Here is a 17,039-nt window from a genome sequence, read left to right as displayed (position 1 = left end):
CATTCCCAACCTGTCCATGTTGCTTGATTTCCTCCCTCTCGTCTGCCTTGTTTGACTTCTCTGGGGCAAGGACGATGACCACGCTGGAGAGGATTTGGGGGGTGGGGAAGGGCACTTTGTGGGCAAACTCTGTGGTTGTTAGGTGCAGAGTGAGCAGTAACAGGTAAGTTAGATCACTGCGTGTCACCCACACTGCCTGTGAAGACCCACATTCCTACCTAGGAGTTTGGAAGTGAGGGCTAGTTCTGAAGACGACCCTGGAGAGCCTGGAGGGCTTGTGTCTTCAATGTGGTGCTGGGTAGGGATGGGGAAGTAGATGGTGTTGGAAATTTCACTGAGTTAGGGGATAGCTCCTTCTTATCCCCAGGCCTCATGCTCAGTGTTGCCTAGAAAAGAAATTCTTAAAGGCGCTATTGTAGTTCTTATTGAAAGCTGTATAGATGAGGGGGTTAAAGAAGGAGTTGGAGTAGCCCAGCCAAAGGAAGATGCTCTTCCAGATGGCGGGGATGTCGCAGGAGCAGAGGGGGCTGATGAGCTCTGTGGTGAAGAAGGGGATCCAGCAGAGTGCAAACACCCCAATGAGGATGCCCACCATCAGGGCAGCTTTCTGCTCTTTCTGTTCCCTCCACGTGTCCCCTTCTGTCTGGAAGGTGACGGTCGTGTGGCGGACAGTGAACACCATCTGGGGCTGCTGAGCAGAGGTCTTCGCCTGGAAAAGATCAGCAGAAGCTTCATGAAGAGCCAGCTTCTCATGCCTGTCAGGCAAGGGTAAGGTGAACCCAGACACAGATGCCTGCCTCCTGCACACCACTTGAAGAGAAAGTCCTCGATTGTCGGGTGTGGGAAACTGGCAGCCTGTGGAGCCCACCCTCAGCTGTGAAAACATGGCGACAGAGCAGGGGGGCTTGCTTACATCTTAGAAATGGAAGGAAGGGAGCATCCATAATAAATGTGATGACGATGAATTCCCTGTTGCTGCCTATTCAACAAGGAAAACAGAAATAACCCAGTCATGCAGTACATATCATTTACTGACAAAGGTACATGAGTAATCGAAAGGGTGCTAAGTCCTTACCAAACCCTTGGACAACTAAAGCCTGATTTTCCGAAATTTTAATAACTTTCTGTGTTCATGTGAATCCTCCCTAAAGGAATTTTCTAGAATTCCTTCTGGTGTTAGTTTCCTATGACTGTTTGCGACAGTTCACTCACCAGGACACTTATCTCCTCCAGGGCTTATTCTGTGTCCTTCCCCTCCCCCAACTTTCATGGAAAACAGACTCCAAACTCTTAGAGTCTCCCCAGTTGGGTGCTCCCCGGTCTCCTTTGGGCAGGTTTCCACAGAATCAGGCTCTCGACATTCTAGTCCCTTCTCCAGAGAAGTGGGATTTCTGGGAAAGGGGCTCTTCCTTCCATTCCGGTCCTTTTACTTCCATCTTTGGGGGATTGAAATAAGGACTATCCGACGAAAAGACAACCTGAATATGGAGAAATTACAATGGGTAGATCTACTAAACTAGCAAGTTAACTGGTCCAGTTAGAATTTGGGACAATTTCTGGGCCGATCAATCATTCACTGATAGGTGAGACTACATGGACATTAAATATCATTCTTCCAAACCCCAGCGTTCTGTAACCCCAGTACATTTGAAAAGGAGAATTACACAGCTCTCTCCCAGGCAGCAAACAACCTTTCAGACAAAGGACCAAATCAGAAGGTCATTCTCGTTAACCTAAACCACTTAACCGGTTCATAGCTACATCTATAAATTGGAGTCAAAAGACATCGACTTATCTGTCATGTAGAATAATGAGGTATAAATAGGAACACTATGGTTAAAGTCATATTAGTTAATATATGAATTATTAAATTTGTATGATAGCCTTCCTGTCATTTACGTGAAGAACAATGAAACAAGTATTGTACAACCAAAAAGAAGATCATCAATATTGGGACAAATAGTCCACAATACTGCAACCCTTAAAAACATACATAAAATGAGAAGTGAAAATCTCTCTTTCTATACCCCAATCTCACCCCGAGATGGAACGATAGTAACCTTTCTTATATTATTAGTGCATATCTGGTAGTACTTTGCAGGGAATTCATTTACAGAAATACAAACAGAATAGTTTCATTTTTCAGCATAAAACAGGGAAACCCACCAATTTCTTAATAAAACTCAATCCTAAAATGGCATCCGAGAAGCCCTTTCCCCCCATTTTCCAAAGATGGCAATTGAAGGAGAATTCTGGTCCTGACCGTTAAACCATCCCCCACCCTCCTGAAATTCTCCTCCCTCTCAGCAGTTTTTTGGTGGTAACACTGGCCACTCAGGGTTGTGACTCCCTTGCGCCCACCCCTTAATTCTCTATAGCACAGCTGATATAAAGGTGGAACACTTAAACTAGACTTTTGTCAAAGTAGAAATAAATACAGCAACATCCTGACTCCATGTCTGCCTTCCCTGTGGTCATTAGCCTTTGCAGACTGACTCCAGAAGCCCACGTTTAGTCCTCTATATACTCAACTTTCAGCTGCAAGACCCAATGAGCCTCACAATGAAACTATCAATGTAAAGCCAACCTTCTGTAAGGCTGAGATATAACCCCCAAAGTTGCACATTCTATTTGTAGGAGTTTTCTGTTTCATAATGGAAAAAGTTGCAAGGTTTCCATTCTGGGAAGCCACCTTCTTTCCTAATGATTGGCATTCAGGATATCTCCCTGTCTTGAGATTTTGCCCTTCTGTACACTCAGATCCAGTCCTATATCCAAAGGGGCTGCCATATCAGGATGTAGCTCATCACCCATCTGAGAGATGGGACCACAGTGGTTGTTTATCCAGGTGTATGACCTACATGCAAGTGTAGGATTTGAATATTTCTATAAAAATTAGTCTTAGGAAAGGGGGGGTCTAAGTATTATAAGACAGTTTCATGGAAGCCCATCACTTCAGTCATGGTCCCTGTAAATGAATGTAAAGTGCCCTACGTGCAGGCCTGCTTGTATGGGTATTTGGCAGTGTACTCTAAAGCCTTGTGTTCTTCCAGTACAGTTTACCTAGGTTCTTACAGAGGATGAGCTATTCCCAAATAAAACATACACTCATTGGGTCTGCAAGGATTTTCCACTGCGTCATGGTTCTAATGTTGAGTGAAGTGTGTTCTTAAAGATGTTCCAAGTATTTCATTTCTAAGTTTGTATTCAGGATGATTTCTCCCATGTCAGAAGGGTGTTTCAGCTAAATGTTCCCTCACAGGTGTTAGATTCATGCTCCTTTCTCACTCAGTTGTTAGTACAGCAGGGTGGGAGCCCACATCCACAGGCCCTTCCAACAAAGATTCAAGTGTCATGTTTTAACAATTCTTGTCATGTTCCATGAGAACCCCTTAGGGTTCTACTTTAAATTCAAGTTAAATATTTTTTCTAAATACTTTATTTTTATGGTTTGCTTGGAGTCAGGAATTGTTTATAGGTGAGTCCTAGAACTCCATATGTCTCAGAAAAGCACATTTTCTACAACCTCAATGCGAAATGTTGATCAGCATTGACATTTCTCTTGGTGCAGCATTCAACACCAACTCACTTGACAGAAGAAAGAGGGTCACTGATTTAAAATGGTTCTTTTGGGACAGCAGAGGCTCCTATGGGAGGCGGATCTTTGTTGTTTGGGAGGTTTTAGGTTTCTGGTTGTCTAATGTCTTTTGGTTGCTCACCCTGTGACTTTCTGACTCAGGGACTCCTTAGATCTTTGCTCTCTGCTAATCAATGATTGCAATAAAGCACCTGAGTCTGGAGAATTGAATTCTATTAATTACTCTATCAATTACTCAACATACTCATTAGTAGATTTATAGAAAAAGAAGTAGTAGGGTAAAAGGAAGTGAGCATTCAAGCCAAATTAGACTTTTTATAATTATCTTCATAACACTGTATCATTTATTTTTTAATTTATTTTTTTTTTAGTGTTCAACAATTCATCAGTAGCGTATAGCACTCAGTGCTCATCACAGCACATGTCCCCCCCTCAATGCCCATCACTTCACATATAAAATTTTTCTAAGTGAACAATTAGCCTCATCTCTCCAAATAAACGCATTCTTTGGGGGACATGTACTTATGTGTTAGACTTCTCGTTTTTCCAAAATGGTTATGTGATAAATAACAATTCACTGGTTAATCATAAATCTAATATATTGCTTTAATTTCCTTTAATTTGGTTTCACTTTCCTATTAATATCACAGATAATCAATAGATTACCATCAATAGTGGGTACTGAAGCTTAGGGATGAAGACTCTTACCTTAGAAGTGTGATTTTGGGTGATTTGCATGTTAGACCACACCACTGTCAGAATAGAAGATGGACAGATGAACCAGGATGCTCAAGCTAGAAATGGTCTTACATGTTAAGGAAGGGTTCCACAAGGGGGAAGAGTGAAAACATTCCTCAAACTTCCCAACTAACTTAGGAAAAGCCTGATTGTTCCATAGCTATGGTAAGAAGGAACCTTGCTACTTGTCTAAATATCTTCAGTTGATCAGGGACAATACAGTTTTGTAAATACACATTTGCAAACCAACCAATCCTTGGCTGCCCTCGCTTCTGAAAGTCAGCCAATTAGGGTGGGACTCACCCCAATAAACGCTCCTCTGGGTGCCAAGCAATCGACAGCAGTCTCACTGAGTAACCCCACTTTAGGGTGATATCCATCCACTGCCTTCCAGTTCCTGAACTCCATGCTGTCCCTGTCCCCAGAGATTGTTGGCATTCTGCTCTGCGCTAGAGACAGAACCTGACAAACATGACTTTCTTACTGTAGTAAGCAGTAGGTTTGGCTTGTATTTCTATTTCAGATACTATGCGGTGCTTGTATCATCTTTAGACAGTTCTAGAGCATCCACTGAGATCATTTTGAAGACCCTCTACAGGATGCTTGGACCACAGTATATTCACTGGGCCCCAAAGTCCAGTTGCACTCAGGATCTGCCCCCAGGGGTGCCAGTCTCAGCAGCTCCAACCAGCCTCACTGGGCTCTTCTTGCTCTCTGCATTTTGTTATCCTAGGACTTGTAACCAAAAGTGTCTTCATTTAAGGTCTTTAGGCTTAGGTCTTTGTATCAAGTACCTAGATCTTTGAATGAGATATATACCATTTGGTAATTGACTTAGATCTTTGGGTAAGCCCATTAGATCTCTTGTCCTGGAGGTGTACCATTTAGCAAATATTTTTTATGCCCTTAATGTACTTAATTTACTGCTACTTGCTTTGCTTTTGCTGTTATTTGTCTATATGTGCAAGGTCTTGGTTTCATTGGGTAATTTAAAAAAAATTTTTTTCCTGGAGAGGCTTTCTTTCAGTTGAAGTAGAAAGGATTGTTCTCTAAGGCATTGGCTTGATAAGCTACTAATCCATTCCAAGCCAGGCCCAAGGACTAATGTTTTGAGGACTGTTAGACTGAAGACCAATTTGTGGAAAGGCAATTAAAAAAAAAAAACATTGCTGTGTATTTATTTAATAAAAGGGCATATTTATGTTTACAAACAAGTTTGAAAAACAAAAGGAAAACATGTATGCTTCTACCTGTTAACCTTTTTCAAAATACCAACAGCCCTCATGCTGTATGAAGGTTTCTAAGGATTTATTAGAAAAATCAATAGAGTTCACTCACAGTTCACCAAGACATTACTGAGCTAACATGTTGAGACAAAAACAAAAAGGACTAAGGTTCTCTTGTAGTTTGATAGTTTGATTTAATTTGATTTGCCTGAAATAACAAAAGCATTTCAAGCATCTTTCATTATGTAGTTGATGTCTGTGGAAAAACAATTAATCAAACTTTGCTTTGGGTCCTTTACAAAATTTGAGGGCACTCCCTGTCTTCTTAATTCGTGAAAGAATGTCACTTTGTTTAGCTGGTATTCTAGTTCAGTGAGTGTTGGGTTGGTGATTGTATGGGCCCCTGCTAGCCTCTGGTTAGGGATCCTGAGACACTATTCATTGGCACAGACTGTTGGCCAACCATGGAGGCTCTTTCTTGTGTGTCATGGTTTGTCTAAGCCAAGATCTTGAATTTCTCCTTTAGGGACGTTGACTTCCTATTTTAAATTGCCTTATAATCCTAACTCTTGTGCTTTTCTTGACAAATGCCTTTTTATTAATCTTTTTTTATTTTATTTTATTATGTTATGTTAGTCACCATACATTACATCATTAGTTTTTAATGTGGTGATCCACGCTTCATTGTTTTCATATAACACCCAGTGCTCCACGCAGAACGTGCCCTCCTTAATACCCATCACCAGACTAACCCATCCCCCCACGCCCCTCCCCTCTAACACCCTCAGTTTGTTTCTCAGAGTCCATAGTCTCTCGTGGTTCGTCTCCCCCTCCGATTACCCCCTTTCATTTCTCCCTTCCTTCTCCTAATGTCCTCCCTGCTATTCCTTAGGTTCCACAAGTGAAACCATCTTGTAATTGATTTTCTCTGCTTGACTTATTTCACTTAGCATCATCTCCTCCAGTCCCATCCATGTGGATGTAAAAGTTGTGTATTCAACCTTTCTGATGGCTGAGTAATATTCCATTGTATATATGGACCACATCTTCTTTATCCGTTCATCTGTTGAAGGGCATCTCGGCTCTTTCCACAGTTTGGCTATTGTGGACATTGCTGCTATGAACGTTGCGGTGCATATGGCCCTTCTTTTCACTACATCTATGTCTTTGGGGTAAATACCCAGTAGTGTCATAGGGTAGCTCTATTTTTAATTTTCTGAGGCACCTCCACACTGTTTTCCAAAGCGGCTGTACCAACTTGCATTCCCATCAACAGCGTAAGAGGATTTCCCTTTCTCCACAACCTCTCCAACATTTGTTGTTTCTTGCCTCGTTAATTTTTGCCATTCTAACTGGTGTAAAGTGGTATCTCAGTGTGGTTTTGATTTGAATTTCCCTGATGGCTAATGATGATGAACATTTTTTCATGTGTCTGTCAGCCATTTCTATGTCTTCTTTGGAGAAGTGTCTGTTCATGTCTTTTGCCCATTCTTTGACTTATTTGTTTTTTGGGTGTTGAGGATGAGAAGTTCTTTTTTTTTTTTTTTTAAAGATTTTATTTATTTACTTGAGAGAGAGAGAGAGCATGAGAGGGGGGAGGGTCAGAGGGAGAAGCAGACTCCCCGCTGAGCAGGGAGTCCGATGACTCGTGGGACTCCAGGATCATGACCTGAGCCGAAGGCAGTCGCCTAACCAACTGAGCCACCCAGGCGCCCCGAGGATGAGAAGTTCTTTATAGATCTTGGATACCAGCCCTTTATCTGTAGTGTCATTTGCAAATATCTTCTCCCATTCCGTGGGTTGCCTCTTTGTTTTGTTGACTGTTTCCTTTGCTGTGCAGAAACTTTTTATCTTGAGGAAGTCCCCAAAGTTCATTTTTGCTTTTGTTTCACTAGCCTTTGGAGATGAATCTTTTTTTTTTTAAGATTTTATTTATTTATTTGAGAGAGAGAGAATGAGAGAGAGAGAAAGCACACGAGAGGGGGAGGGTCAGAGGGAGAAGCGGGCTTCCCGCCGAGCAGGGAGCCCGATGCGGGACTCAATCCAGGGACGCCAGGATCATGACCTGAGCCAAAGGCAGTCGCTTAACCAACTGAGCCACCCAGGCGCCCCTGGAGATGAATCTTGCAAGAAGTTGCTGAACCGATGTCAAAGAGGTCACTGCCTATGTTCTCCTCTAGAATTTTGATGGATTCCTGTCTCACATTGAGATCTTTCAACCATTTTGAGTTTATCTTTGTGTATGGTATTAGAAAATGGTCGAGTTTCATTCTTCTGTATATAGCTGTCCAATTTTCCCAGCACCATTTATTGAAGAGACTATCTTTTTTCCACTGCATATTTTTTTCCTGCTTTGTCAAAGATTATTTGGCCATAGAGTTGAGGGTCCATATCTGGGCTCTCTATTCTCTTTCATTGGTCTATATGTTTGTTTTTGTGCCAGTACCATGCTGTCTTGGTGATCACTGCTTTTTAATATAGTTTGAAATCGGGCAATGTGATGCCCCCACCTTTGTTTTTCTTTTTCAACATTTCCTTGGCGATTTGGGGTGTTTTCTGATTCCGTACAAATTCTAGGATTGTTTGTTCCAGCACTTTGAAAGATGTCATTGGAATTTTGATCAGGATGGCATTGAAGGTATAGATTGCTCTGGGTAGCACAGACATTTTAACAATGTTTATTCTTCCAATGCATGAGCATGGAATGTTTTTCCATCTTTTTGTGTCTTCTTCAATTTCTTTCATGAGTGTTCTGTAGTTCCTAGAGTATAGATCTTTTACCTCTTCGGTTAGTTTTATTCTGAGGTATCTTATGGTTTTTGATGCTATTTTAAATGGAATCGTTTCTTTAATTTCTCTTTCTACAGTTGCATTGTTAGTGTATAAGAAAGCAACTGATTTCTGTGCATTGATTTTGTATCCTGCCACATTACTGAAGTGCTGTATGAGTTCTAGTAATTTGGGGGTGGAGTCTTTTGGATTTTCCACATAAAGTATCATGTCATCTGTGAAGAGAGTTTGACTTCTTCTTTGCCAATTTGAATACTTTTTATTTCTTTTTGTTGTCTGATTGCTGTGCTAGGGCTTCTAATACTATGTTGAACAATAGTGGCAAGAGTGGGCATCCTTGTCGTGTTCCTGATCTTAAGGGAAAGGCTCTCAGCTTTTCCCCATTGAGGATGATATTGGCTGTGGGTTTTTCATAGATGGATTTTATGAACTTGAGGAATGTTCCCTCTATCCCTATACTCTGAAGAGTTTTAATCAGGAAAGGATGCTGTATTTTGTTAAATGCTTTTCCTGCATCAATTGAGAGGACCATATGGTTCTTCTCTCTCCTCTTATTAATGTGTTCTATCACATTGATTGATTTGCGAATGTTGAACCACCCTTGCATCCCAGGAATAAATCCCACTTGGTCGTGGGATGATTCTTTTAATGTATTGTTGGATCCTATTAGCTAGGATTTTGTTGAGGATTTTGGAATCCATATTCATCAGGGATATTTTGTCTCAAATTCTCCTTTTTGATGGGGTCTTTGCCTGGTTTGGGGATTAAAGTAATGCTGGCCTCATAGAATGAGTCTGGAAGCTTTCCTTCTGTTTCTATTTTTTGAAACAGCTTCAGGAGAATAGGTATTATTTCTTCTTTGAATGTTTGGTAGAATTCCCCCAAGGAATTCAACAGGCCCTGGACTCTTGTTTTTTGGGAGGTTTTTGATCACTGCTTCAATTTCCTACTGGTTGTTGGCCTATTCAGGTTGTCAATTTCTTCCTGTTTCAGTCTTGGGAGTTTATAGGTTTCCAGGAAGGCATCCATTTCATCCAGGTTGCTCAATTTATTGGCATATAGTTGTTGATAATAATTTCTAATAATTGTTTCTATTTCCTTGGTGTTAGTAATGATCTCTCCCTTTCATTCATAATTTTATTAATTTGGGTCCTTTCTCTTGTCTTTTGGATAAGTCTGTGGTTTATTGACAATTCATGGAAACCAATGAGAACGAAAAGACATCGGTCCAAAACCTATGGGATACTGCAAAGGAGGTCCTAAGGGGGAAATACATAGCCGTCTAAGCCTCACTCAAAAAAATAGAAAAATCCCGAATTCACCAACTAACTTTACACCCTAAAGAACTAGAGAAAAAGCAATAAACGATGCCTAAGCCACGCATTAGAAGAGAAATAATTAAGATTAGAGCAGAGATCAATGAATTAGAAACCAGAAACACAGTAGATCAGATCAATGAAACTAGAAGCTGGTTCTTTGAAAGAATTAATAAGATCAATAAGCCTTTTTATTAATCTTAATAAGGAACTTCTGACCAAGTCAAAAATCAATAAATTAAGCCATTTAAGAGCAGTAGAAAAATTAGGAGAAAAATACCAAACAGTTAACACCTTCTTTAATTGGTATGTTAAGGTCTTAAACAAAATTCTAACTCTAAAATAGTCTCAGAGATTTTGTAACACTCCCAAACCCGCCTGCCTTGCATACCTAGGTCTTGCATATTTCTATTCAGCTTCACCCAACCTCCTAAATGCACTGTCCTTTCTTCAGGGTTTTCTCAGAAAAACCAAAGTCACACAGTAAGATTGCCAGATAAGGAGACAAACCTATATATTTTCAATTAAAACTAGAGTTAACAGCGATAATTTAGAACTTTCCTAAACTTCATAGAGAAAGTAATAATAAAAATTGTTATAGAATTTGAAACTTCATGAGAGTATTGAAAAAATTTTTATTGTCCTTGACTACAAATTTGTACTAGTGAGTGAAATTAATTGACATCCCTTCAGATGGGGATAAAGTAGAAGCATAGAAAAGAGAGGAGCTATATAATCCAGCTGTGAAAATTTAAAATATAAAACTATAAAATACATTATATAAAGCAATTTCAGAAGCCCTTCTTTTTTTAAATTTTATTTATTTATTTGAGAGAGAGCATGAGCAGGGAGGGGCAGAGAGGGAGGGAGACAGAATCCGAAGCAGACTCTGCACGAGCACAGAACACAACGTGGGGCTCAATCCCACAACCAGGAGATCATGACCTGAGCCAAACCCGAGAGCCTGATGCTTAACCGACTGCGCCACCCAGCCCCCGTCAGAATCCTTTTTAACCCCTAGCCAGACTTATTTAAAAAGAAAAGAGAAAGGACCCAAATAAGTGTAAAATCATGAATTAAAGAGGAGAAATCACAACCAACATTGAAGGAATGCAAACAATTATAAGAGAATATTATGAGCAATTATATGCCAACAAATTATGCAAGCTGGAAGAAATAGATAAATTCCCAGAAACATATAAACTACCAAAACTGAAACAGGAAGAAATAGAAAACCTGAACAGACCCATAACCAGCAAAGAAATTGAATTAGTAATCAAAAATCTCTCAACAAACAAGAGTCCAGGGCTAGATGGCTTCCCAGGGGCAATTCTACTAGACATTTAAAGAAGAATTAATACCTATTCTTCTGAAACTGTTCCAAAAAATAGAAGTGGAAGGAAAACTTCCAAACTTATTCTGTGAGGCCAGCATTACCTTGATCCCAAAACCAGACAAAGACCCCACCAAAAAGGAGAATTAAAGACCAATATCCCTCATGAACACAGATGCAAACATTCTCACCAAGATACTAGCTAATAAGATCCAACAGTACATTAAAAGTATTATTCACCATGACCAAGTGGGATTTATTCCTGGGATGCAGGGGTGGTTCAACACCTGCAAATCAATAAACATGATACACCACATTAATAAAAGAAAGGATAAGAACCATATGATCTTCTCAATAGATGCAGAAAAAGCATTTGACAAAATACAGCATCCTTTCTTGATTAAAACTCTCTGCAGTGTAGGGGTAGAGGGAACATACCTCAATATCATAAAAGCCATATACAAAAAACCCACAGAGAATATCATTCTCAATGGGGAAAAACTGAGAGCTTTTCCACTAAGGTCAGGAACATGAAGGGATGTCCACTCTCACCACTGCTGTTCAACACAGTATTGGAAGTCCTAGCCTCGGACAACAAAAAGAAATAAAAGGCATCCAAATCAGCAAAGAAGAACTCAAACTTTCACTCTTCACAGATGACATAATACTCTATGTGGAAAACCCAAAAGACTCCACCCAAAAATTGCTAGAACTCATACAGGAATTCAGCAAAGTCGCAGGATATAAAAGCAATGCACAGAAACCAGTTGCATTTCTATACACTGAGACAGAAGAAAGAGAAATTAAGGAATTGATCCCATTTACAATTGCACCAAAAACCATAAGATACCTAGGAATAAACCTAACCAAAGAGGCAAAGGATCTGTACTCTGAAAACTAGAAAACACTGATGAAAGAAATCTAAGATGACATGAAGAAATGGAAAAACATTCCATGCTCATGGATTAAAAAATATATATATATTGTTAAAATGTCTATGCTACCCAGAGCAATCTATACATTCAATGCAAACCCTATCAAAATTCACAAAGCTGGAATAAATAATTCTAAAATTTGTATGGAACCAGAAGACCCTGAATAGAAAAAGGAATGTTGTAAAAGAAAACCAAAACTGGAGGCATCACAATTCTGGACTTCAAGCTCTATTACAAAGCTGTAATCATCAAGACAGTATGGTACTGGCACAAAAACAGACACATAGATCAGTGGAACAGAATAGAGAACCCAGAAATGGATCCTCAGCTCTATGTTCAACAAATCTTCGACAAAGCAGGAAAGAATATCCAATGGAAAAAAGACAGTCTCTTCGACAAATGATGTTAGGAATTTTGGATGGACACATGCAGAAGAATGAAAACTGGACCATTTTCTTACACCATACACGGAAATTAACTCAAAATGGATGAAAGACCCAAATGTGAGACAGGAATCCATCAAAATCCTAGAGAAGAATGGAAGCAGCAACCTCTTCAACCTCAGCCACAGCAATGTCTTGCTAGACACATCTCCAAAGGCAAGAGAAACAAAAGCAAAAATGAACTATTGGGACTTCATCAAGATAAGAAGCTTTGCACAACAAAGGAAACAAATTGACAAAACTAAAAGACAACCTATAAAATGGGAGAAAATATTTGCAAATGTCTTATCAGATAAAAGGCTAGTATCTAAAATCTATAAAGAACTCAATACCCCATAAACAAAAAATCCAGCCAAGAAATGGGCAGAAGACATGGATAGACATCGCTCCAAAGAAGACATACAAATGGCCAACAGACACATGAGAAAGTGCTCAACATCACTCAGCATCAGGGAAATACAAATCAAAACTACCATGAGATACTACCTTATACCAGTCAGAATGGCTAAAATTAACAAGTCAGCAAATGACAGATGTTGGCAAGGATGCAGAGAAAGGGGAACCCTCTTACACTATTGGTGGAAATGCTAACTGGTGCAGCCACTCTGGAAAACAGCATAGAGGTTCCTCAAAAAGTTAAAAATAGAGCTTCCCTACAATGCAGCAATTGCACTATTAGGTATTTACCCAAAGGATACAAATGTAGTAATTCAAAGGGGGCACCTGCACCCTGATGTTTATAGCAGCAGTGTCCATAATAGTTGAACTATGGAAAGAGCCCAGATGTCCATCAACAGATGAATGGATAAAGAAGAATGGTATATGTAAACAATGCAATATTACTCAGCCATCAGAAAATGAAATCTTACCATTTGCAATGACGTGGATGGAACTAGAGGGTATTATGCTAAGCAAAAGGAGTCAATCAGAGAAAGACAATTATCATATGATTTCACTCATATGTGGAATTTAAGAAATAAAACAGGATCATAGGGGAAGGGAGGGAAAGATAAAATAAGATGAAATCAGAGAGGGAGACAAACCATAAGAGACTCTTAACTCCAGGGAACAAACTGAGGGCTGCTGGAGGGGAGGTGGGTGGGGCAGGATGGGGTGACTGGGGGATGGTCATTAAGGAGGTCGCGTGATGTGATGAGCACTGGGTGATATATGCAACTGATGAATCACTAAATTCTACCTCTGAATCTAATAATACAGTGTATGTTAATTAATTGAATTTAAATAAAATAAAAAATAAAGACAAAAAAAGACTCATACATATGTCAACCCACCTCCCCCTCTCAAAGTCCCCTGTGTCTGATCTCCGTGCTTCCCAAAAATGCCATTTAAGATTAGCATTGTTCTCTGCTCAGAGAGATTGTGCCTGGCCAGCACAGCTCTACTGCAGACTAGTAAGCAATAAATTCAGCATTATCTTTTTATGCCAGATCTTTAGTAGTGGTTTCATCATCCTTTGCCAAGAGCAAGGCCCATCTCTTGTGTTGCCAGCTCCCATCTCAGTGTCTGACAGAGGTTAAGCTCTCAGTATGTATTTGAAGAAAATGCAACAGACAAAGAAGCAAGGAAGAAGTGTTGTGTTTCCCTAGGTAACACAGCTAGGTGGTGGGAGAACTGTATTTAGAAACTTCGGCACCTGCTACCAGGGAAAAATCAGGAGACCTGGTTTGTAATTCACCCTTCACAGTAACAGTGGAGCCCTGGATCATTTGGACATCTTGCAAAGCCAAGGGACCCATTTTCTTAAGTTATGTGGCAGAGAGAGAGACAGAGAGAGAGAGAGACAGAGAAAATGAAACAGTGCAAAAGAAAAAAATGTATAAAAGCAGAACAATGTCAAAATGCTTGCTAATGCTGTCTCCAGAGCAGAGCAGTGAAAGCCTGCATCACTTTGCAGTAAGTTCCACAAGACAAAACTGTGACTGCTTTTCCTTTTCAAGCTGTATCTGGTATTGATTGTAAACCATTTACCTGGATAAGCATCCTGGCAGAAGAGGGCCCCCATAAGGAGGGCCACTGAAGGTGGCGGGTGCTCTTGTTCCTGGCCCAGAGTTGGGGTGGATTCTCACACATGTGGAAGCTCCAGGCAGTTTGGTGCTGCGAGTGCTCTTAGCCATCAGCACTCCTTGTTCAGTTCAGAAATCTAATAGATCAGGTTTTCCCAAATCTGGCACTATTGCCATTTTGCTCTGAATAATTTTTTTGTTGTGGGGGCTGTCCAGTGCACTATACAGTGTTGAGCAGCATCCCTGGCATCTACATGCTAGATGTCATTAGTACTCTCCCCCAAATTTTACTAATAATGTCCCCAGACATTCCAAATGGTCCCTGGAGGGGACAAATCACCCCTGGTTGAGGCCACGGTTCTAGATAAAAGGACAGGTAGCCTCTGACCCCCTTTTCCTTCTTCTAGAATGATGCACTCTCTCCTCCCTTACCTACACCTCTGGTCCCTCTGAGCTTGATTGACTGGTTATTGTTGGAATTAGCTACTGGTCTGGAAAACACAACCGGATTACGGCACTCACAGTAGGTGTCTGTCTCCCTCACTAGAGGGAGCCCTTCATGGGAAAGATGATGTCTTTATCATTCTTTACTCCTTGCACCAAGCCCATACATAGTGTGTGGTTAATATGCTTAATGGAATTTATGTTGCCCCAGAGCCAATAACAGAAAATGGGGCTGTGTAGATTTCTGACCTAACTTAAATGTATGAATTAGGCTCAAGGGATCACCTTGGCAATGAGAGTTGTCCAGGGGGGAGCAATTTCCATATCCATTGGATTCAGTTGTCGTACATTTCCTGAATCTGCAGTCATAGGGTTGGGTTATTAAGAGTTAACAACAAAACAGGAAAGCGTGGTGGAGAGAGGACAGGAAAAGAGCCCTACAGAAAACGCCACTTGTAAAGAGCTGGGGAATTGTCTGCCTCAGATTTTTAATTTCCTCCTGTAGCTTGTTTGGGAAGGCAAACAAATGATCCTCTCCTGCATACAAAAGGCCTGATGGGGCTGGGGACAGACCCAGAGAGCAGCTCCACAGGCCAGGGAAGTGGATAACAAAAGCAGGCTCTGAAATAGGTAAACATCTTGATAATCTTGCATCGGGGGAGGAGGATGCTGCAGAACAGCAGGTAGTAATCCAGGAGATACTATGTTTTTGCAAAATTAGTTGCTTTAATTTGCAAAGAAAAAAATAGACTGGGCTAAAACGTTAATCTGCTTTGCCTGATGTTGAGCAATCTTTCTGCCAAGTCACGTTACCATCTGTCCCCTCCCTCCTCCTTGATCACCGCACTCTAGGTGCAGCAAGTTGCAAGTTTATCCAGTGGCCCCAGACACTGACTTCTTCAGACCTTCTAAAGGGTGTTATAGAGCCACAGAATTTTAGAACCAAATGGGACCCTGTGGAAGTATGTAGTCCAAACCCCTCATTTTGTATATGGAAATAATCCATCAGAGATGGTAAAGGCCATTATTAAGCTCTGTGATGCTACGCATGTTGACACAGAGTCAGTCTCTGATGTTTTCCCCCAGTCTATCCCTTCCCCGTTCACCCCTCCCCTCCCCCCAAAAGGAAACTAAATTCACTTTCTACAAACTTTGGAGTCAGCCTGCCCGAGATAAAGCCTGAACGAATGCAAGTGAAGTATTTACAAGGATCTCTAGAACACCCACCTCCACGGCCTCCGATAAGGGTGAGACGCTGTTGGTCTTCCTGGAGCCCACGCGGAACTTGGCGGCCTTGTAGATCTTCCAGTACACGAAGAGCACCACGCAGAGCGGCAGGTAGAAGGCGCCCACGGTGGAGAACACGGTATAGGAGGGCTCGCGGCTCACCTGGCACTCCTCGCTGCCCTCAGAGTAGGTCTCCCCCCAGCCGAAGAGCAGCGGTGCCAGGGAGATCACCGCGGAGAGCGCCCAGGTGAGCACTATCATTACGTTGGAGACGCGCTTGCGGGCGCGGAGTGTGTATTCCAGATGGCGGGTGATGGACCAGTAGCGGTCCAGCGCGATGGCCGTCACATTCCAGATGCTGGCCGTACAGCAGAGCACATCGCACGCGATCCACAGCTGGCAGAGCCGTCGGCCCAGCTGCCAACGGCGGCCGGACAGCTCATGCACCAGGCTCAGTGGCATGACCAGCGCGGCCACGAGCACATCCGAGATGGCCATGGACGCCACTAAGTTGTGCGGAACTCGATGGAAGGTGCGCACGCGAAGAATGGTCGCCAGCACCAGGAGGTTCCAGGAGAACGTCGCAGCCACCAGAAAGCCCAGCAAGGTCAGAACAAGCACACCGAAGACAGAGAGGAGGGGCGGGCTGGGGCGCGGGTCTTCGGCGTCAAGGCTGCTGCGGTTGGTCTCCAAAGGGGCGGGGGTGGAGAGGGAAAAGTAGGTTAGGTTCAGAGGCGAATCCATCGTTGGGTCAGGAGACCGGCCCAGAGTGAGTGTAGAAGGGGCGTTCAGGAAGACGGACGGTGGCCACTGCGCGCAGAGCCACTCTGGATGTTTGCAACCTCTGGCTGGCGGCGCGGTTTCTGGGGATTGTCTATGAAACTGGCCCCAGCCTCCTGCCAGTGAGCATACGTGGAGATGGTGTGGCAGAGAGGAGGGTGCTGGGCTGCGTCTCACAGCCAGGG

At 41.9% G+C, this 17,039-nt stretch overlaps 1 protein-coding gene across 1 annotated transcript; it reads right to left on the bottom strand.

The window, feature by feature from the left end:
• Positions 1–376: 376 nt before the first annotated feature.
• HTR5A (5-hydroxytryptamine receptor 5A) lies at positions 377–16,818 on the bottom strand. Its single transcript, XM_028089202.1, has 2 exons — positions 16,075–16,818; positions 377–709 (listed from the first exon to the last, which is right to left on the bottom strand). Exons 1-2 carry the CDS (start codon positions 16,816–16,818, stop codon positions 377–379), a joined length of 1,077 nt encoding a protein of 358 aa, XP_027945003.1.
• Between the last annotated feature and the right edge of the window lie 221 nt (positions 16,819–17,039).

The sequence above is a fragment of the Eumetopias jubatus genome, unplaced genomic scaffold, assembly GCF_037043125.1.
Source record: "Eumetopias jubatus isolate StellerSeaLion01/CBP00866 unplaced genomic scaffold, mEumJub1_p1.0 scaffold_14, whole genome shotgun sequence".
Taxonomy (NCBI): domain Eukaryota; kingdom Metazoa; phylum Chordata; class Mammalia; order Carnivora; family Otariidae; genus Eumetopias; species Eumetopias jubatus.
This window is presented reverse-complemented; position numbering and strand designations above follow the sequence as displayed.

Bases quoted from the DNA above. Each gene is read 5' to 3' on its own strand.
- HTR5A (XM_028089202.1), bottom strand. From the start codon at position 16,818: ATGGATTCGCCTCTGAACCTAACCTACTTTTCCCTCTCCACCCCCGCC. The intron at 710-16,074 runs GTGGGTGTTCTA...GATCTTTTCCAG, and splicing joins CCTTATCGGAGGCCGTGGAG to GCGAAGACCTCTGCTCAGCA.